A 23,843-nucleotide genomic window follows, 5' to 3' on the forward strand; every position below is an offset into this window, starting at 1 on the left:
CAGTGAAGTATTAGTAAAGTGATAGTTGAGAACAGTATGTTTATTGCTGTTTCAGTGAACAAGTATTACACCTCTGGCTGGAGACACTGTGTTCATGTGTGGAGGTTATCGGTAAATGGTATCACCCCTGGTCATTTATGAGGAGTCCAGGTTGGGTTCAGATCAAGTGTGAACTCCGGTAAGTGTTCTGTATAACAATATCCTGTTGTTAACCTGCCTTGAGTAATGCTATGATTTGACATTGTTCCAGCCAGTATTGCTAGTGTTGTTGCTATAGTCTGTGTACAGCTTTGTAGGTTGCTTTGTTTGTATACCTGCACATTATCTTCTTTCTTTTTTGCTGCATGTTTTTACCATGAATTGCTTTCATATTGTTCTGCATGTTATTTTTAACCTTGTTTGGGTTCACTGGTCTTTTCAATTAATTTTTTAACCGATACAACTCCTGGTTTAGGTATGGTGACTATTGGTATAATAATAAACATCTTGGCACCATTACGGGAAAAAGTCATCTCTATCAAACACATACAAATTTTTTGATTGAAGATGTTGGATTTGGCATACTTTTAGCACATATAGCATGAAATGGATTTATGGTAAAGTCTTTGAATAGAATGTGATGTTTATAACTAAGTAATAAAAAGGTCTCAATTAGGTACTGGTAAAACACGTTATGATAATGTTTGCTTTACATGTATATTTTATAAAATCTTATTTCATGAAAATGTAATTTTTTGAGAGAGAAAAAACAAAAATCTCCAACAAGATCACTAATTTTTTGATGTGAACTTGCCAAGGACAAAGCATTCCTATCCATGTGGTTATGAAGAAAATTACTGCTAAACATTTCCATACTTGAGGAATGTGAATACCTTTTAGATGAGCAGAAACAAATAACTTAGCCTTAAATTTTTTGAGAACTTGCAAGGATGAAAATTGAATATCTTTGACTTTCCTAATCATTTTCATCAGAAGCAAAATGTAAGAAATGCTGCCAATTTCGTGAATTTATGTAATATTTACTCATTTGTAAGGATTTTTATAGCATTCTTTCATGTGGTGAAGAATGTGCAGAAGGTGTTGGAGGGAGATGCCACCACCGCCTCCATGTGATGTGAATTACAGACCTGTTACTTTATTGACACCTGTAGGTGCTGTGTAATTTAGAATCGGCCCACTGTGTGTGATGTAGGTTCAGTGGTTGTGTTAACAGGCTGGTGGGTTGCAGTCAGAACTAACACACTTAACACAGAGTAAGGCTAGGAGACAGCTAGGCAGAGGCATTCTCGCTTTTTAACAAACTCTAATTAATTGTCATCTTTTTTTAGCCTAAACTAATATGTAAGAATGTGATGAAAACTACACTGTACTGAATCAATGGTGTTAGCTAATATTTTAAGCAGTATTTGGGAGTTGTGTGTATTATATTTACGTTAGTCATCAAAGGGCACTGTGTACATTGTACGTTTTTGGAACATTATTGCAGTCTCCCAATAATTTTACAATTTATAGCTGCTTACTAATCAGTGTTTTCCAATCAGTTCACCTGTATTTTTATGACACCTGTATCACACAGGTGACATGTTGCGTTTGCATTTTCATCTGTTGTCCATGAACAGTCATATTATTTATAAAAACTTCTCCTCGAAAACCATCCATTGATGAATTTGGCGGTAATCATCAGCCAGTTGTGGAGATCAGAATCTATGCTTAAGAAGAGACTGACCCTAAAAGCTACTGGTGGATTTAGACCAAAAGATATTAAACAATCCTAAGATTCTGAATGAAGAAATGGCAAACCCTCAAGGGGACTGAGGGGTGGGGGGCATAATGTATCACAGAATGCAAAACCTTCAAATAACATCTCTGAATCTTTGTGATAGATTTGACCAACATCCATAAAATGATCCTTAATGCAAAATCTTCAGAAGACATCTCCTCTGAAAGGTACCGGTGGAATTAGACCAAACTTTTGAGAAACAATTTTCTGCTTACCATGCCCCTTATTGGGGACATTAAAATGCACCACTGGCATTTTATTCAGTTGAAATAAGAGCTAACACTAAATGTATCATTCATAATTTCTCAACAGTCTTGTTGAACAGGTTATTAGCGTTTAGATCAAGTTGTACCTAGTCTTGTGATTTTGATGGGTTATTTCACCAATTGTAAACTATCATGTCAATGACTGTTTAATGTACTGCTTTTAAAATGGGGTTTGATATGACTACTATACTAGTGACAATTTCAGCTTCAGTCGGTGGTTTTTGTTGGCATACTCTAAAAGCAACCAAACCAAACAAACCAATCTCTGTTATAATAATGTCACAAAATGTATTAATTTTGCCTTGCCTTGGTTAGTTACAAAAAAAAATATGAAAATGTGTTCCCTTTCCATTTTACTAATCAATGAAATTTGCTGAAGCTTGGTTTATATGAATTATGTACATGTGTAATGAGACCCCCAGTTAAGATCCCCAATATGTTTAGCTCCTATGCTATTAAAGCAATCCAGCTAGACCATTGTATGAAGAGAAGTTTGGGATGTTGTAGTGTTTTAAGACATTTGTGTAAAAAGACAACACTCTTTTTATACATAATAATTGTTTATTTTTCAAAGATTTTACATAAATATGACATATTCAAACACATTCAAAACAAACAAAAAATACATCGTTTTCTTCTACTCCATCATCATCATCATCATCATCATCATCATCAATTTTTTACATTCCTGTATTGCTATTAAAGAAAACAACAGATACTGACATACACAAAATATACACAGACATAGACAGGCAGAGAGATAGAGAGACAGACACACAGACATACAGACAGAAAGATAGAGATGTCAGACTTTCCGAGTAAAGGTCAGATTGATATATGCTATACCTATGATAATATAAAGATCACTCATAGCAAAATGCAAGTGGTTGATGAAAAGGCAATTAACAATTTAAGGACTGTATTTAGTATTTAAGTAAAAAAAATAAAAATAAAATGTTTAGGCAAATTCAACTACTTTTATCCGTTTTCGCCATTCATTAGTAAACTTTTTGAGATATTTTTCCCCTTTACCATAAGCGATATATTTCTGAACATTGTTATATATATATATTCTTTAATCAAATTTACTAGAGCCATAACATTAAGTGAGCTGTGAAAACATCTAGTTTTGTATATATAATGCTTAATAAAAAGAATAATTTCATCGTCAATTCTATTATAAATTCCTGCTACCAAAAGACTACACTTTTGAGGTAAAAGATTAAAACCATTTAAGATGTAGGCATAACATTCTCTGGAGCGATTTCAGTATGTTCCTGCCAACATACTTGTATCTTCATGTAGGTACCCAGTGTTTCATCTGTTGTCTAAAACTCCCACAGCACACTTTGAAGAAGCAAAGGTAAAGTGTGCTTCCTTTAGACTGACTGGGCATGTAGTGCTAAATCTACTGTTCTACACCAAGCTACACATCAGAAACAGGGATTTATAGGTTCTATAACTCCCCTGTACTCCCACCACATGAGATGATGAGTTTTGTAAACCTCTATCTTATCTATTATTCGTACAAAATTTGTTTGGTGAGAAAGACAACACGATTATACAAGAAATGTACTTTTGAAGATTTTCCCTTCAAGGTTCTTGCCTGGCATTTATTATCAATCATGGTCAGGCCCTACTCTTTGTGGAATAAATTTGTTTTCCCTTTGCTATAGAGAATGTTGATGACCTTGATCAATGTTCACAGTTACTGCATTCCCCCCCCCCCCCCCCCCCCCCCCCCCCCCCCCCCCNCTATTTAGTCCGGTGATCTTCACACGGGCAGTGAGTGATTAGATGTTTATTATAACAGTATTATGTTGTTTTCATTAAAAACATATTACAGGTGATCAGATAGAAGGATTGAAGTAAGCCATGCCTGTGATGTATATCTTGCCTCCTGATGATTTTATACAAAAAATCTCAGTTTGTTATGGCTTTATAGATGTCCTTTCTCCTTTGCTTTTGAATTAATAAAAGTAATAACAACATCTGCTTCCAAGATTAATTTAAAAGCTGTTTTCAGTACCCTGTTGATATGATGACTAATATCTTCCTTTGTAGTGATTGGTACTAACTTGATAGTCAGTGTGTTAAATAATGATGACCGGGTGGAATGCTGTGCTGGGTGCCTTTGGCATGGTATTTCAGTGAGATAGCACTATAAAGTCGGCATCAGATCTGTGCTATCACAAGGAGGCAATGCTACCAACATACCCTGCCTCCAGTACACATACACACATGCACACTTACACATCAAACATGGAGGCACTTTCTTAAATTGCCTAAGGTATTAATAGGACGTTTAACAAAATAAAACTAAACCAATCCCTTAATCCAAGGTGGCCACCCTGTCTTCCGATTGGCAAATAGGTTCTGGCAATGACTTCTGTTCTGTTTGTCGAAATTTGCTTATAGTTGATGGTAAATGGTACTGTTGGATTTGTTTATACTTGATGGTAAATGGTAATGTTGAATTTGTTTATACTTGATGGTAAATGGTACTGTTGAATTTGTTTACCCATTCAAAATCAAAGGTGATTGCTGGGCATTATGGGGATATGTTTGGTCAGCACGCAGTGAGGCCTTTGATAAGTCTCACCTCAGAATGATCCCGGAATGTGTCGGTGAAGATATATGTGTTGTTGAGTAGTTGGCCAAAGAGATACAATGTATGCTATGTGGAGTTTGGCTGGGGAGAGTCACTGGTGGCTGCATTCTGTTCATCCCTCACATCCCCGTGTCTTGGGGTGACACGCGCGTAAGTTACGCTGATTATACCCCACTAATCCTGTGGTATTAGTGCTGGGGTGAAGTGATTAGGTAGTATTTGACATGACATGACCTCTACAGCATCTATGTGAACAGTGTCAAGGTCATCACATTGTTGGCAGTTATATTCCTGTTTATCATAACAACGTTAATACCACTTTACCTGAAAGATTTTCCATGTTTCTCATAATACTTAGGCAAAATATATACTTTATTGAAATAAAAGATATGCACTGTAATACATATGATATATTGTACAATGGTACCTACACAATAACTAGCAGTTAGTCTTGATATGCTTATAATGAATAGACAGTAATAATTTGATCCTTCAAGTTTAATAACATTTTTTTTGCCTAAAAATTGCAGTAAGTTATATCAGAAAAAAAGCAAGCATCATAATGATTCAGCACTAGTGATGAAAAAAGATATAAATGTAGATCATACAAATTATTATCCAATACTCTGTAGGAAAAGATTGACATCATTCACAAGTGTAAACTGAATAATTCAACAATCTTTAAAATTTCATCAAATGGTAATTTTTCAAATTTAGTAATATTTAAAAAGATGAGGTATACTGTACTGTTAAAACAGAAAATAAGTATCTATGTTGACTGAACAATAGGCCCCTATCATGTAACCTCATTTACATAAACAACTTTTTAAATTCACGTTATGATAATATTTGTCAATGATGCCTTTATGTAGGAGGACATTGCTCTAGATCTTTGATGGCTGGCTTTGTTGGTGCCTTTCACACAGAAGCGAAAATATTGTGAATGTCAAGCCTTCCGGTTTCTCTGACATTTACTGTCTTAAAGCATCCCAAGGTGATGGATAATTGTCACACAACCCATGTCGGCAGTCAGAAAATGCCACTTACCAACGCTCTAGAATTTATTGGAGGCATACCACATCTGATTCAAATGCATTAAAACTGCCTGATTTCATCTATGTGAAATTAGGAGGGTGTCAAAGTACCGAAGAGTCCAGGCAGACTTGTAGATGAATGTAGATAAGTGACATGACACTTTCTTACAGCCACGCACAGCTGCCAACATATTTGGGCAGGCTGTCGCAAGGTGTTGTGCGATTCAGACAAATCATGCTGGGGCAATGAATTTGAATTTGGTCAGATTTCATATTCCATTCATAACATTGTCATAGTGTATTTGGTATGATAAGATAATTGAACTAAAGTATTTTGGGTGTGTGGAATTTGTGTCAGGTCTGCTATGAACTCCTGGTTAGAATTACAATAAGAATTAGAAATAAACTGAATTGACTTGTGCTACTGAAAGTCTGTTATCTTACCCATTTATTATTGAATGTACATTCAGATACAACTTTCTTAAATAAACTTTCATTCAACTGTCAAAACATCTTGACAAGTGCCTGACTATATTTAGCGATTTTTTTTTTTAAATTTGGTGGTATGATAAATATGTTTTTGAAAACTTAACATGTAATTAAATACAAATTGTGAATGTAAAAAAAAATAAAAAAAATGTAATAACTAGATTTGCCAAGAATATTTTTAATATACTTGCCTTAAATGATGATTACAAAAAATATTTCTTTCATTCTATTTGAATTATTCACAAAATATATTTAGATTTTTCTGCTTTAACTTTCAGGACAACAACATAAAAAGTAAGATCACTAATAGGGGTCAAATGTCAATCCACTTCTACACTGTATGGGTTAGCCATTACCATATAGACTATATATATACTTAAGTAAGATAAAACTTGTATCATAACTACACCAGCATATGTTGTAATGACATTTACACTAAGTCACTGGTCAAATTTAAAGTTACATCTGAACCCTTTTGTTTTATTACTGAAATATAGAAATAGACAGTTGCTAGATGTGTGGGTAATTATATTTTTACATCATTTTTTACAACAGCACAAATTTTAACTCGAGGTGGTACTCGCAAAACAAAAAATATTCATTCATGTGCATCACTGTAATTAAACAGACATTGTTTTAAATTCCAGATTGTCATCAGAGTAGTGACATTACCATTTGTTGTTAATGATGTCCCAGTGACTATTATCTCCATACGAAATACCATCGTGATCTAGTGGGTGATGTTGTATAAAACTACTAGGTAATTACTTATATCGCATCAGTGCTGCCTACTCATAACTTCAAAACAGTTCTGGATTCACAAGGATACATTCCTTGACTATAGTAACCAGCATTTAAAGTTCTTGATTTGTTCACTTGCTTATTAAAGTGAATTGATGAGTGACATGACAAGTCAGAAATGATTCCTTTTCAAGAATCATTAACTTTTCAGTCATAATGTAAAAAAAAAGCTTGCATCCTGATTCCTAATTACAAGTGTTCCCTCTGCTGTAAATAGGCTTGCTGCCAACATAGGAGATGTGTTAAAGTCCAAATCATGTCCTTCCCTGTCAGGTTCTGTAATACTTTGCAATATTTTTGAGAAGAAGAAGATGTTTGAAGGGAAAGAAATATAAGTATGACATTTTATAATTGGCATTTGGTTGGGTTTTACATACTATGTGATACTGATTGACGCCGGAGGTCATTACAGAGCAATAGGAAGGCCATTTTTTATGGAATCTTTGCCAAGTGTCAGCCTAGGGAATGGATTAGTAGGAGCAGTTTTCTGACGTTGGTATCACACATTGTTACAGTATATGCATGCCACATTCATCAATCCAAAACAAGCACAAGTAACACATTAGAAATGCCAGACCTTGTTTTTATGACCACTGATCATTAAAGCACGCCAATGGATTATGCAGAAAACTGATTATTTTCATTATATATATCAGTAGGGCTCAAGCTATCTACAACGATAAAAGAAAAGATGAGATAGGATTATACTAGTTTGTTGACTATAAATAACCTGTTGTTGTTTGCATAAGACTGGAATGTCAAAACCAGAACCTATGAAGCAGAATATCACAGAACCTCAGGGGTAAATATTTGCCAGCAGGATAGTTTTTAATGTTGATGCAACAAGTTGTTTGGTTTGAATTTCTACAATTCCTAGCCCATCTGTAATGTATTTGTGTTGTAAATGAGAACTCCAAGTCCATAATATACTCTCCGACTAAGTACTCATTAAGCAGCTGTTTACATGTAATTTCCATTATAGAAATTCCTTGAGATTTCTTTTTATATAAATTTTGATGAGAACAATGTAATACAAACTGAAATGGAAGAGAGGTTGCATAGATCCCTTACTTGTTTCTTTTAAAGAAATTCCATTTTTGCTCATAAACTACTGACTAAATAATTATCCACCAAGCAAAGTGAGCGGATATAATTACATAATCTGTCTGCCTGTCAGTTAGCATTTTGTCAGGGCTTAAATTTATCAGCAACTGAACGTTACTTGATGGAACATAATAGATATGTGTACTTCATCAAGATGCTGTGTCAAATACCATACACTAATCCTTGAGGTCAGAGTTACAGCAAAGAGTCCATAATGGAATCCGGCGAATGCTTGTTTTATTCCTGGCAGTGAAGTTAAGAGGGCTATACTGGAATCAGCTTGTTGTTTGTGTCGATGAATAAAACCTTGTCCAGACAACACTTCCTAAACTTAAATGCTGATAGCAACAAAGATTTAAATGCATGCAGTTGCACTACTGACATATATTTTTCAGGTTTGACGTTTTGCTAAGAGTTATTGCCCTTTTTGTTCCAATTAACCTTGGATTGGCTGAGATGGTTTAGGTTATAAATCTAATCCAGGACTGACATTGATACTTTGTAGGAATTAATATTTTGAGTTTTAAAATTATTCAATAGAAATATGAGTATTATGACAATCTAGTGACATTCTAGTGTGTCACATACTACAGAGATCTGCCAGTATAAGATGTATACCACAGATATGCTTTTGAACAAAACTTCTGAACTGGTAACATTATTTGATGAAACTTTATCGATATTTATTGTATCAACATAGTGTGGATTATACACTGGTTCTTTTCCCCAATGTCAAGACCATAGCACAGGGTCAAAGGTAAAATAACAGCCATTACTTGTCTGGACTGTTAAGGCCATAGCACAGGGTCAAAGGTAAAATAACAGCCATAACTTGTCTGGACTGTTGAGGCCATAGCACAGGATCAAAGGTAAAATAACAGCCATGACTTGTCTGGACTGTTAAGGCCATAGCACAGGGTGAAAGGTAAAATAACAGACATGACTTGTCTGGACTGTTAAGGCCATAGCACAGGATCAAAGGTAAAATAACAGCCATAACTTGTCTGGACTGTTGAGGCCATAGCACAGGATCAAAGGTGAAATAACAGCCATGACTGGTGTGGACTGTTAAGGCCATAGCACAGGGTGAAAGGTAAAATAACAACCATGACTTGTCTGGACTGTTAAGTCCATAGCACAGGGTGAAAGGTAAAATAACAGCCATGTCTTGTGTGGACTGTTAAGGCCATAGCACAGGGTGAAAGGGAAAATAACAGTCATGACTTGTGTGGACTGTTAAGGCCATAGCACAGGGTGAAAGGGAAAATAACAGTCATGACTTGTGTGGACTGTTAAGGCCATAGCACAGGGGGAAAGGTAAAATAACAGCCATGACTTGTGTGGACTGTTAAGGCCATAGAACAGGGTCAAAGGTAAAATAACAGCCTTGACTTGTCTGGACTGTTCAGGCCATAGCACAGGGTCAAAGGTAAAATAACAGCCATTACTTGTCTGGACTGTTAAGGCCATAGCACAGGGTGAAAGGGAAAATAACAGTCATGACTTGTGTGGACTGTTAAGGCCATAGCACAGGGGGAAAGGTAAAATAACAGCCATGACTTGTGTGGACTGTTAAGGCCATAGAACAGGGTCAAAGGTAAAATAACAGCCTTGACTTGTCTGGACTGTTCAGGCCATAGCACAGGGTCAATGGTAAAATAACAGCCATGACTTGTCTGGACTGTTAAGGCCATAACACAGGGGGAAAGGTAAAATAACAGACATGACTTGTCTGGACTGTTAAGGCCATAGCACAGGGTGAAAGGTAAAAAAACAGTCATGACTTGTGTGGACTGTTAAGGCCATAGCACAGGGTGAAAGGTAAAAAAACAGTCATGACTTGTGTGGACTGTTAAGGCCATAGCACAGGGTCAAAGGTAAAATAACAGCCATGACTTGTGTGGACTGTTAAGGCCATAGCACAGGGTGAAAGGTAAAAAAACAGTCATGACTTGTGTGGACTGTTAAGGCCATAGCACAGGGTGAAAGGGAAAATAACAGTCATGACTTGTGTGGACTGTTAAGGCCATAGCACAGGGGGAAAGGTAAAATAACAGCCATGACTTGTGTGGACTGTTAAGGCCATAGAACAGGGTCAAAGGTAAAATAACAGCCTTGACTTGTCTGGACTGTTCAGGCCATAGCACAGGGTCAAAGGTAAAATAACAGCCATTACTTGTCTGGACTGTTAAGGCCATATCAAAGGGTCAAAGGTAAAATAACAGCCATGACTTGTCTGGTCTGTTCAGGCCATAGCACAGGGTCAAAGGTAAAATAACAGACAGGACTTCTTTGGAATGTCAAGGCCATAGCACAGGGTCAAAGGTAAAATAACAGACATGACTTGTCTGGACTGTGAAGGCCATAGCACAGGATCAAAGGTAAAATAACAGCCATAACTTGTCTGGACTATTGAGGCCATAGCACAGGATCAAAGGTGAAATAACAGCCATGACTGGTGTGGACTGTTAAGGCCATAGCACAGGGTGAAAGGTAAAATAACAGACATGACTTGTGTGGACTGTTAAGGCCATAGCACAGGGTCAAAGGTAAAATAACAGCCATGACTTGTCTGGACTGTTAAGGCCATATCAAAGGGTCAAAGGTAAAATAACAGCCATGACTTGTGTGGACTGTTAAGGCCATAGCACAGGGTCAAAGGTAAAATAACAGCCATGACTTGTCTGGACTGTTAAGGCCATAGCACAGGGTCAAAGGTAAAATAACAGCCATGACTTGTCTGGACTGTTAAGGCCATAGCACAGGGTCAAAGGTAAAATAACAGCCATGACTTGTCTGGACTGTTAAGGCCATAGCACAGGGTCAAAGGTAAAATAACAGCCATGACTTGTCTGGACTGTTAAGTCCATAGCACAGGGTGAAAGGTAAAATAACAGCCATGCCTTGTCTGTCAGGAATCACTGAACGTTTTGTGCTGAACCTTGGTAGAACTTGAGGTTATAGAGTATACACACCCAGGTAGTTTTTATGCAGCCAAGGTCAAGGCTCCTTGAAATTTTACAGATGCACTGTAAAAAAAGATATGGCATTTGGAACTTCTTATTTTCACTTTTTTGCCAACAAATGATGGTGGGCTGTTGAAATCCTCTTCCGTCTGCAGTCTGTTATTCATCCATCCAACATTGGTCTTGTTGTCCCTTTCTCTCCAGAGGTAGAGGACAGATCCTTCTCAAGTTTCATATGAAGACTCCCTTTGGCCATGGTTGTGCATGTTATATTTGAGTGATCAGAAAAACAAGATGGCCACCAGGCAACCATCTCAGATTTCGACAGTTCAAATTACTGCAGATAAAATGTTTGCTGTCATATTTGTGTGTATTTTTTTATCATCAGATTGCCATGTAACTTCACATACATGTTCAGAAACATAATTTTTTGTGCAAGTTCTCATTTCAACCTTGCTAAGATAAGGTCATTAACCACATGTTGCTCTAAAATTTAGAACAAAATATTTGGTCTAAGAACATAGACAATGCTGATATATTTTATGCAGTTTACTCTGCCATGATTGCCATCTAACATGACTAATTAAACTAACTCTACTTCTACTCCTCACCCACTCTGCTAAGATTCTACAAGCATGCACTCTACTACACCAGCATATGCTGCTACATAACAAATATGGTGTATTAAGTTCAGGTCTTGTTGTATGTTGATATGTAAGTAATTCTTTAGCTAGTAATAGAAAAAGCCAGGATTTTACAATATTTAGCTTCGCTGTTTTCTGGTGAACACATAACACATCCTAAGATCTGAATGCAACAAATTTATTTTTGCTGCAGAATTCTAGCAAGGTATGCCTTCAACCTTAATATCGACTGGGAGCTGGATGACAAGAAGCTGCCACCCAAACCTGTGCGGGACATCACTGAATCTGTATCCGATATTCTTGTCAAACACCACCTGTTTAGCTGGGAACTATAAACTATTTTTTGTCTAGACAGACACCTTTCCAAGGGTTCCTTTCACGGAACTTGTACCATGCTATGCATGACAGTAGGTTCGACTTTAGAAAACTGATTTCACAGGACGTTAAGTACTAATCATACCAGTGTTAAAACTCAAAAACTAAATTGAAATTGTTCTATTTTTCTCCAGAACAAGCTGCAAAGCTTGTATGATTTTGGTACAAAAGGTGAATAAGTATTTTTAATCATTATTTGTCCCAGATGGCTTGTTTGTTTAGTGCTATATCAAAATCCTAGTTTAATTGAGTGTATCCATTGATACCAATTACTGCAGAACAATAATCATAAAATTATCTTTATTTAAATAATTAAAATTTGGGAAGGATATCTTGGTTTATTTGATGATTACACTGACACATGCATGATTGTGTTATTGGCTTTTGGGGCAATGCACAATTAACTTTTCTCTCAAAAGTTTTACTCTGCATTATGCTGATGCTTGTCCTCTTTATTAAATGTTCAGATGTATTTGTAAAGGGTTTCCGTTGTTTGGTATCTACAAGGCATACACGATTGTTTCACCAATGTATTTTGTTGACTTATATAATTACTGAAACAGTAACTTTACGGTTGTGCATAATAACTTCAAAAAACTTTCAATGATTGTAACATCTTCGTTGTGGATGTAAAAACCATTGCTACTGTGTTTTTGTTTTCTGATTTGACAGAGTGTTAGCACAGCTTTCATTCAAGTTATCGATGGAACGGGAATTACCAGCTAGGAGAAAACAGGGTGATCACAATCTGAAAGAGAGTGTTTGCGACATGCTCTTACAGCATCATCTGTTTAGCTGGAACATCTAAACTCACTGCTGCACTGCCTCCTCATATCTATGCTAAAGATCAAACTTCATATAAAAAGACAATCACATTCAAAGAATGAAAACAAAATTAAAAGTTGTTATCTAAAAGCAATCTCTTTTCCATGATATTCTGTTTACATAATATGACTTGGTTTCTCTTGTTATTTAATTAAGGGATTTTTTCTTTTTAAATGATGAGAATCTATTGGTTAGGTTTGCTTTATATTCAGAACACATATTGTGTGTTTCTCTTTTTAAAAGTACAACATAACCATGTCATCAGTTTTGCTTGCAATCTTTATTGATGGTAAACACAATTTGTAAAAAAATTTGATAGAAATAAATTGCCAAAGTATTTTGTTTATGATTGAAATCCAGTCTATAAATAATTATATTATATTATTTATATATTTTCTGCCTGTTATGGATGGAATAATTGAGTTTGAAATCCATGGTTACAATAATGACAGTTTTTTCTGTAAATACATTCCCTACAAAGATTTTTTTATTATCTTTTTCTTACATAGAGCTCTATTGTTTTATATTTACAAAACATATTTACATGGTGTTGAGCATGATTAGACTTTTGAATAGATATATTTATTACATGTATATGTTATATGAAAAATAATCGGTCAGATTCATTGTTATTGAACTTTAATTTTATTGCTTTTTTCTTGTCAGATATTATTTAAGTGTTAACATTGAATAAAAACAACAATAGATACTCTCACCATTAATGTACTCAGTGTAATGGCATAAAGTATCCTTATTGACTATGTTGAGCTCAAGAAATATATTTCTTTATCGATCAAACAATATTATTTATCTTCAAAATTCTTTGTGATATTAGTTGCATAATTGGTAGGAAGAAATTGATTTAGAGGTACATGCTTAACTAATGTGATTCCCCCAATCTCAAAATGACATTTGTTCCTATTATTATCCTATGTAGTAATTATTTTATTTTTTTCATTTCTTGAATATCAAAGTACATGGAAAAGATTAACAAATGTTATCAACAGCTATTTTGAATGTACTTTTGTTTCGTGTAAATTGAAACCTATGTGGCCTACACCGGGTCAGATGTAGCAGGTGTCACAGCCATCAGTGGCTTATGTTTGATATTTACCAGTTACAGAGTACAAAATGCATTGAGATGGGAACTATAATTAGAATTCACTTATACAATTTGAGGCTTTGTTATCTTTGTATCTTTATTAAGAACAATTGCTGATATGTTTTATTTTAAGTTAGAGTTAGTCTTTACACTGTTATATATGTGTAGCTTCTTGAGGTACATTTAGTTTAAAATAGTGTAGCAGGTGTTGCTGTAAATTGCTATTTGTTACTCTTTGTAATATTTCACCAAATTATATACTATACATAAATATAGAAAATAATACCCCATCCAAATTCCCTTTAAAGGTGGCTGGGCTGTGTACTAGGACTCGCTCTTTTAGAATGTAATGTAAACTAGTGTTGTGATTTATTTTGATATCTCTTTAGTTTTAGATTTCTTTGTATTTTGTGTGCTGTATTGTTGTTTATGTTGTTGAATTGATTTTTTTCATTTTTTTTTTCATTTTAATTTTGCATAATATAAAAAGGACTTTTTCAATTGAAAGAATTGATTGGACTGTCCAAGTACATGTAGCTTCATTTGTATCCTTAATCTGATAAGTTGAGTCATATTGTTTCATTTTGCTCAATAATCTATATATGCATGTATTTGTACAGAATGTTCAATCAGGTCATTTTGATGTATAGTAGTATGTTTAACATAAACAAGTTTTGAAAAGAATTCTATGAATGTTATGAAATACATTGTCAACTATTGTAATAGCCAATCTGTTCTTTGGCAACATTCTTCAGTTTAAAAACAGCAAACATAGTATTATATTTATTGAACTGAAAAGATCAGTCTTGCCCTACATTTGTATATGCTCATCATTATCCTACCAGCATTTAAAACTAATCATTTCTTCAACCTCTTTCTTCGATCATCTCTTCTTTCGCTACTGCTTGTAATTCGGTGGCTCTATTCGTTAAATGTGAAAAAGATATCGCTTAAACTTCAATATATCAGCAATGTGTCCCCCCCTGTACATGGTAGAGGGATTGAAGCTTGATACATTTAAGATTGTTTGGTACCGACTTTTACTAATGGTTGCTAACCTACTCTTTGCAGACTCTTGTCCCAGTTCTCTTTCAATTTATCCAAGGATTGGGAAATCCCCAAACAGTCTACAGAATCCTACAAACCCCTGAAGGAAGGGGTAAAAGACATGTTGGTCAAACACCATTTGTTCAGCTGGGATATATAGGTACTCCTGGCAGTGGCTTCAGCTGGAAACATCACCACTAACACACTATCACTCCCAGTAGGTTGTACTTCTCAGGCAAAGTAGTCAAAACTATAGCATCATCCCTCTGTGATTGAGGTAATGTATAAGGTATAACCCTGTGTGAGAGATGATGGAACATATCACACTTACCTTACGTTATCTTACATTTGTGATGCAGACATTGTAACTCTAATTTACCATGTGTGATGGAGAGGTAAATGCACCGGATACAAAATTAAAACTTGATGATTGAAGATATGGGATCAATTGTATTAGTAGCATTCAGTTTAATATCAGAGAAGTGATTTTTTTCTTTTTTTTAAAATACAGATTTTGGTGTTTTATAGGAGATGATAGTAATTCACAAAATAATATAAATTTACACAATATCTTCTTGTAAACCAGGAAATTTTAGCAGCAGTTTAATTTTCACTAGAAAAAACATTTATACAGAAGGAAAAAAACTGCAAATCATGTTTGCATTCAATTAACATATGACACCACTTAAAATCCATTGAATCTCAGCTAACCATAAGTGTTCAATAATTCACATCAACAAGTCAGAACTTAATTAGTCTTCAATCTTGAAATCACAAAAATATTGGTGTTTGTTATAACGTTCAACTTCATCTTAAAATGTCATTAATGATATCATAGAAGGTTGTATACTGGCTTGGTGTAGAAAAGGAATTTTAGAAAATAATAAATATAATATTTATGCATTCGTCACCATTTTAAGACATATATTTAACTGCTGTATTCAAACATCAAATCATGGAAGGAATTCATTACAATCAAACCTGTAATAGGATCTTCAAGTTTGTTTGGCAAAAAAAGTTCTTTTTTCTTCTGGTTGCTAATTTTGTTTCGATTTATCATTCCATTCAATTAAATATTAATTAATTTCACTCATAATTTAAAAGTCAAACTTGCTGGTGTCTGTATTTGTAATATCACTCAATGATTACATATATGATTACATATTGATATACAAGTTGTATATGAAACAAAATTGAAGATAGCTACAGCATTTATGAAATAAAACATTGCTATACGTTTATAGACATATGTTTTGTATGTTGCGATGGAAGTTTCTGTTAAGGTACCGTCATTCTGATAATTGCAATATAATACTATTCTATATGTACCTGTTGGTTTGCTGATCAGAACTCTCCTTACGAGAGGCATGTTTATGACATTCTAGCTTTAATAACAAAAGGTCCTTATATATCGTTGTGATTTTTTTTTTATATCTAAGTTTTAAACTGTTTTGTCTGCTTGCCTATTCTTTTTAAGTATTAATATTATTATTCTGTCGACTTTGCATTTGCTTTTCTTATACTTTCATTTGATAGTTTCTTTTGTGTTGTTTTTTTGTGAATGTTTATTCTTTTTGTCAGTCCTTTTTTTTGAAAGGGCATTGTTCTTTCAGTTGCATTTTTGTTAAATCTACTTATTAATTATCAATGAAATCCAAATATTTGCCAAAACATCTATAAATGAATGTTTTTTTCAATCATTGGAACAGTTTGGTATTGTTGAAAAATATTGTCAATAATGAAAGATAGAAGTGAGAATTATTATTTTCGCATTATTGTAAGATCACGTTTTAAACAAAACCTGTGGTAATGTTGTGAATTCAAGCCATGCAAGTCCTATAGCAATCATTAGGTGGACAATTACAACAAAACATGTATGACTTTAATGAACCCCATAATGGCATAGTACCCAAGAAATAAGTTTACTTCAGGCAAATTCTGTTATTGATTTGATGTTCATGTTGCCGTTCCTGACTAGGAAGAAACTTATCAAGAGTCAAGGTTGTGGTAAGCATTTTACAATTATTGTTACGTTGTTGAACTGGTCAAAAGATTGAGCCTCCGTGGTATGTTATTATTGAAGTCATCACACTCGACCAGACAATGTCTCATATTTCAGAATGACTTGTTAAAAATGAAAGAGGTTATGTGTGAGATATTAAGAATATTTAAAAACCACACAACAGTGAAATTGTGGCATTTATGTGTTTATTTTTACTTGCGATACAAAGCAATTTCAGTATATTGAATATAGGCTCAATTGTTAACGTAAGGATGTGATTGTAGGATGTGAATTTACGTTTGCTTTTACGACATATGATTTGATTGACAGTGTGTAACCGAATGCTGTATTAAACAAGAGATGTGACAGGTTGTGAAATAGATAATGCAACACGAGCGCTGCCACATATGGTACAGGGGAAATATACCCTTAATGAGTTCCCCTGTTTTTGTAGCAGATCATTATGTTGTGTTTTGTTATAATGTCTCCTAGTTTCTTGTTGTATTTTTCCCCATTCCATCTGTTGTTCTGATTTCGTCCTTGTGTGTTGACAATGATATTTTGTATTTTACAATAGTTTTAACGCAGGACAATTTTAGGAAATAATGTCATAGAGATGTGATATATTTATAATTTGCTACAGTAAGAGTTTGATAATATAGTGCAATATATACGTAAAGTTTACTCCGGGATAATGAAAATAACAACTGTTAAAGTGATCGATTTCAGTGCAAGAATTATGCTTCCGGCAAGAATGAATGCATCTTGGTGTAAATGATATAATGAGTTCTATGACAATAAATAAACTGCAAAATTAAGGGGTGAAATTATTTAGGTTAAGTTGCATTTCCTCGGAGATGTTAAGTCCATTGTTGCATTTTGACGGCTGATATATCTGTCACATTCTATTACATTGCTTTTTATAATGCCTGGACTTGAGTGATAGAAAAAGCGTGTGGAACTGTTCGGTTTGAAATGTATTACAGTGTCACTTATCTGAAAATGGAATCTCAACAACTAATAATTACTTCTATATAGTTCTGACGAAAAGGAAAGATTAAACATATTTTAAGAAGGAACGTAACAGTAGTAAAATCTTCTCATTTGTTTATATCAAGATGCAATGCTATTACTTGGCAATATTCCATGCTGGCAACTGTTTCTGTGTCAGTTTTTCATGTTCAACAAGCTGTCATACATAACCCAAACAATAAGAGAACAATAACGTTGACAAATACATTGGCAAACTTCACTGCTGTTGAGTTGTCTGTGTCTATCACACCATTCTGGTGCCCAATAGGTTTTACTGGCTCGTAAACAGGAGATAGGGGATAACAGCCTCTGTTAATAATAAAACACGTTACCAACTAATTAATTTGAGTGCAAGAATACAAAGTGAACAGTAATAAAGCTGATGTTATCGTAAAGAGTACTAAACTGTCGAGAAAGACGTGTAACTTGGCAAGTATGTTTTGTGAGTTAAGGGCTAGTCACCAAATGAATTCCTTTGCATTGGAGGTAAACATAGTTATATGCTTGAGCCATCCATTATTTCTTTATATTAAACAGGTGTTGCGTCTTTATTTGGATATACGTGTTTGGGTTTCGGTACTCAACTCTACAAAGTACTGTTGACTTTACTTAGTAGCTCAAAACTATGGCATTTTGACCCTTGTTTCATGTTGCACTTGGACAAGGTATTATTTATCCTAAGAGATTAATGTATGTTTTGTTGCGTTTTGTTTGACCTAATGAACATTTAGGACCTTAGGAAGAAAGGTCAGGCGAAATCGAAATATATCGAATTGCTCTTGCTAAGAAATTCTAGATTATAATGCTAAATATGGTTTAGTGATGCTTAGTTTCTCGTCTGTTTCATAAAGTTATAATGCATTACTCTGTTGATTGATAGCAGAGACGTATACATGTAATATATACGTCTCTGTTCATAGTGACGACAAGATAGGAATACTGATGTACATTGTACAAGGTCTTTCCTGAATTTGTTTGTATGAAAGAAAATGCAATGTATTGTGCATGTGTTGCAGAAATGTTTCCCCGTTTTTAGGTCACCTGAGCTTTGCTCAAGTGACCTATTCTAATCGCTTTGCGTCAGTCGTCGTGCGTCGTGCGTAAACGTTTTACATTTTCAACTTCTTCTCAAGAACCAGTGGTTGGATTTTTTTCAAACTTAGTTAGAATCTTCTTTGGTAGATGCAGCTACAAAATTGTAAAATTGGGATTCCTACCCCAACCCCTGGGGCCAGATGGGGCCCCAAAGGGAAAATTAACAATTATTTCAAAAATCTTCTTCTCCAGAAGTACTACATTCAATTTCAGTGCATAAAAAGAAAGATCATCAGGGGCGTTATTTAAATTGTAAATTTCAGGACCCCCGAGCTATCCGTTCTCCCTTGGGGAGTGGGTAAAGTTTACTTTAGTTTATATAGGGAAATACCACTTTTGGGTATATTTTGACATTTTTCTGTAGGAAATTATATTTACTTGGTGAGAATTACCCTTGGAGGATGATGGTTTCAAATTGTAAAATTGAGATTCCTACCCCAACCCCTGGGGCCAGGGCGGGGCCCCAAAGGGAAAATTAACCAATATTTCAAAAATATTCTTATCCAGACTCAGAGGTACTACAATGATTTTCTCTGCATGGAAAGAAAGATCACCAGGAGCTTTATTTAAATTGTAAATTTCAGGACCCTCAAGCTATCCGTTCTCCCTTGGGGAGGGGGTAAAGTTAACTATAGGTTATATAGGGAAATAACACTTTGGGTATATTTTATCCATTTTCAGCAGAAAATTACTCAAACTTAGTCAGAATCATCTTTGGTGAATGAGGGTATTACATTGTAAAATTAGGATTCCTACCCGATCCCCAGGGGCTAGGGCGGGCCCCAAAGGGAACATTTACCAATATTTTCAAATTCTTATCCTTTTATGACATGACAAGTATTGTATTTCACTTAGTTAACATGCTGATTTCCACATCACATCTAAACAATAAAATAAAGCTACCAGTACCTATGATATAACTCAGGTGACCGCTAAGGCCCTTGGGTCTCTTGTTAATGTTTTGTTAGCAATAAAGTACACAGGAGTCGTTAAGGGATTATGTAAGTTCGTGAGTAGGTAAAAAGGCAAAGGTCAGAGTTGAGAGGTGAGAGTTGAAACGCCACTTACTGTAGTACAAGACGTTACATGTGTATTTGTGTGAGTGGATAGATGACACAGATTTTATCTATAGTTTTCGACGGGATGCTGCACTTTGCCAAGACATAAACGCATTTTTGTGTTTGGTCTGTATACTCACATCTGCATGCGTTAGTTTACGGCTGATAAGGGTTGTCTCCCATTGATGGAGATATATACTCACTTCCGTAAAGGGACCCTAAGTATGCTGGAACCCCATTTTAGGTTTATGTTTGATGACATTTAAGCTGAGATAAATATAAGCGATAAAGAAGTATGTGGCGTTGCTGAGGACAGCGGGTCGTATAGTACCTACATTCAAGTTAAGGTATTTGACGAAGGAGGACGTAATATAAATTTGTCTTTCGGAAGATGTACTGTGATGTGTATGGAATATGAGGTAAATGATCAGATGTTAGGAGTCTGGTCGATCAGTTGCAAACTGTGATTAAGAACATGTGGATGGGAAAGGTTATGGAGTTACCTAGCCAATCATTGATCTTGTTATTATTTTGTTTGTTATGTTAACTGATATTGTTAATCTTTGTAAATGTGTAAATATGTAGACCACCGAATCGTAGTAAATAATATTTGACTTGCCTCCCTAACTGTTTTTTAGTTGGCGGCTAGGAATTGCATTATACAGATTTTATCCGTGTTTCTAGTTTAGTTTGGAACTAGGTCGAGCTACGCAGACCTCATGTTCATTGATAAAAGACCTCAAATAATAATTAATTCGAAATCTTTGAAGGTATCGGGTAAATATGTCTGCAGGTTTGTTATGTAATTTATGAAAAGAAGTTTGAGATCTCACTATGAATAGATTAATTAGAACTTATCGTAGTTTCAGAAACCTTTCGGGTGGTCATTTAGATATCCTTATGCTAAAATGCTTAATGGGTTTTGGAAGTCATAAGAGGCCACTTGATAAAAGTTCAGTGTGTCAGCGGGATAATGTATCCAAATCGGTGTCGCATAAAATGGCTTGTTATTTGATGGAATATGGTTCTTTTTTGAAATTGTGTTTAATTAAAAAAATAAAAATATCGATATGGATAAAGAAGTGGCATGTATAAATGATTAAGTGGTGGAAAGGGTATAAGCACACACAAAAGAAGAATCCGAAGGATCAAAATGTCTTTTTAAAGTATTTGGAATGGTCACTATATTTTAAAACCACACGAGTGAAATTGACACGTGATGTTATTTTTTGCAGTGATTATATGTGTAAAGTTATACGTTAAAATAAAATACAGGGGGGACAAATTGGAGACTCCGAATGTTATTTTGCAGTGTCATGCTATATGAGCTATTGGTTGTGTTTACTATATGGGATACTCCCATGTTTTGAGTGGCTATCAGATGCTAGCTAATCTGTTATTCCAACAAAACTTACGACACAGAGGGGTGCCTTTATTACACGGTTATTTCCCAACCCTCAATTACTGGCCATTACTACAACCCATGATTAGCGCTAAGCCTTTTGTTGTCGTCACTTTACGGACCCATCAGGGTGAGAAAAACAAACTCGCTACAGGGGAGGGGCCGGAAACGTCAACTAGTGTACAAAACATCCAACTGTTGACTGTTATTACAGGCAGATGAGAGAACACATTAAAGAAACACACACAAGAGGTACTAAGTATCCTCGTGATTTGGGAGTGGTAAGGGGAGACGCAACAAAAGGCACAGGAAACAGTTGTTGGGGTTCTTGCCACACTTCTGACAGGCCATGACTTTGCAAAATTTACCAAATGTTGACAGACTTTTCTAATGATGATGGCAACTGCTGTCCATCAAGTTTATGTATAGCCTGTCATAAGATATTAAGATGATTTTCTATGGTTATTTCAAGCTGAATGGTAATTATTTCATTGTGTTAAACCCCTTAGATTAAGATAAGAGAATACAAGTTTCTTGTGATGCTCCGTTAGTCGACATGGTCAATGATGATGATGGGGTTGAAATCTGTCGTTAGCTACGAAGCAAACATTCTGTTTTACTTAGTGCTTGTAGGATGAATATGTTTAATTTGAGAAAGTGGAATTAGTAAAAGATTTTTGTGTTGAAATGTATGACTATAATATATAATATAAAATTCATTTTACTAAATCAGTATAACTAGCGTTAACATCTCTCACTATTACCTTTTTGACAATGTTTATTTCTGTTTGACCATCTACAGTTATACCTACTGTTTCTCGTTGATTTTTCTCTAAATGAAATGTTGTGATATTATGACACAAATATGGTTTCAATTGTCTCAAAGTTGTTTACGTTTCATGATAACCTGTCTGAAATTGTACTTTTTGGCTGAAGGGTATGCTATACTACTATATATCTTTTTTCTGTGCTCTCGTTATGGACAGTATATGTAAACAAGAATCAGTAACTGTGGTCATTTGTGAATGGTATTGAGGAAATCGCCGTCATGCCTCTATCACAAATGCTTATGGTGACATGTTGTGAGATACAGCCACTGATTAACATTATGAACTATAGTGTACTTCCATTCTGGTTGTCTGTGCAATATTTCCTTATCGTATCCTCGTTTATATATTAATTGTATATGTATAAAATAACATTAATATGTTGAATTAAAATCTAGATTGACAAACAAATGCTATAGTTGTTGTTTATCAACTGTGTCCAACTAACAGGTAAACTGAAGCAGGTGACGACACAAAAAACCTGTAACATTTTTCCAAGTTCCAGTAAAATGGAATAAACCATAGCGTCCTCGCACAGGGACAATACCAAAATGTAAAATCAACAAATGTTTTTGACAATAGTATACCGCGGTATTTCAGCCTGAAAGAAACATAAAGGCATTCACAAACATTTAATCCTTGCAGCACTGTTAATACATATTTTGTATTGTATACTTTTAACGTAATCTAAACCAAGTTTCAATCTGATATTTAAAATTATTCCAAAAGCATCACGAGGTTTTAATGTTTGTAAGGTGATGTGAACTCTAATTTAAGATACGGCGTTTCCTCGGAAACATGTTAATAAGTCAGTATTAAAATAAAGACGAGGTGGTCAGCCGTAAGTAGATCTGACATGCTTGTATTACCGCCTACTTGGTCAGCCGTAAGTAGATCTAACATGCTTGTATTACCGCCTACTTGCTTCCTGTGGAAACAGTGCGACTTTACATGGTTAAGGTCGACTGTATTGTATCGGGCTTCAATGATATTCCTATAAATATATATATATAACTGAAAGCTTAGAATTAATGTCGTGTGGTTAAAAAATTCACTTTCGCGTTCTTCATTGCGAAATATCATATTTCAACACCTTCAACATAATAGATTTTAAACCTATAAGTTAATGTGTCCCAAACTTAATGAACTTGTTAGGATTGTGTCCGCCCGACAATTGGGCGTGCTGTGGACCTCTCGCCTTTCAGTAGTTACACCATCGATTACCGCTATTAATCAAAATAACACGAGCTAGGGTGTAAACTTGATAGCCATTATTTTTCGTGGAGAGACGACAATACACTTCATAATTTTTTCGTGGAGAGACGACAATACACAAAGCAGCGGATGGAGAGTTTTATTTGAAACATAACCATTTCGTTATGA

The 23,843-nt window shown here is 34.9% G+C and overlaps 1 protein-coding gene across 3 annotated transcripts in view; it reads left to right on the forward strand.

Moving 5' to 3' along the window:
- Positions 1-19,337, forward strand: part of LOC110461425 (small G protein signaling modulator 3 homolog) — a 62,077-nt gene extending 42,740 nt beyond the window's left edge. For 2 of the 3 annotated variants that reach the window (XM_021514868.1, XM_021514869.1), the window contains exons 19-20: positions 56-178; positions 11,889-12,833. In XM_021514868.1, the coding sequence (XP_021370543.1) occupies positions 56-178; positions 11,889-12,030 (265 nt within the window). In that variant the 3' untranslated portion in view covers positions 12,031-12,833. Of the gene's footprint in view, positions 1-55; positions 179-11,888; positions 12,834-15,068 lie in introns of those variants that run through there. The other variant, XM_021514870.1, reaches the window with a different exon arrangement.
- Positions 19,338-23,843: the final 4,506 nt, after the last annotated feature.

Source organism: Mizuhopecten yessoensis, unplaced genomic scaffold, assembly GCF_002113885.1.
Source record: "Mizuhopecten yessoensis strain PY_sf001 unplaced genomic scaffold, ASM211388v2 scaffold10619, whole genome shotgun sequence".
Taxonomy (NCBI): domain Eukaryota; kingdom Metazoa; phylum Mollusca; class Bivalvia; order Pectinida; family Pectinidae; genus Mizuhopecten; species Mizuhopecten yessoensis.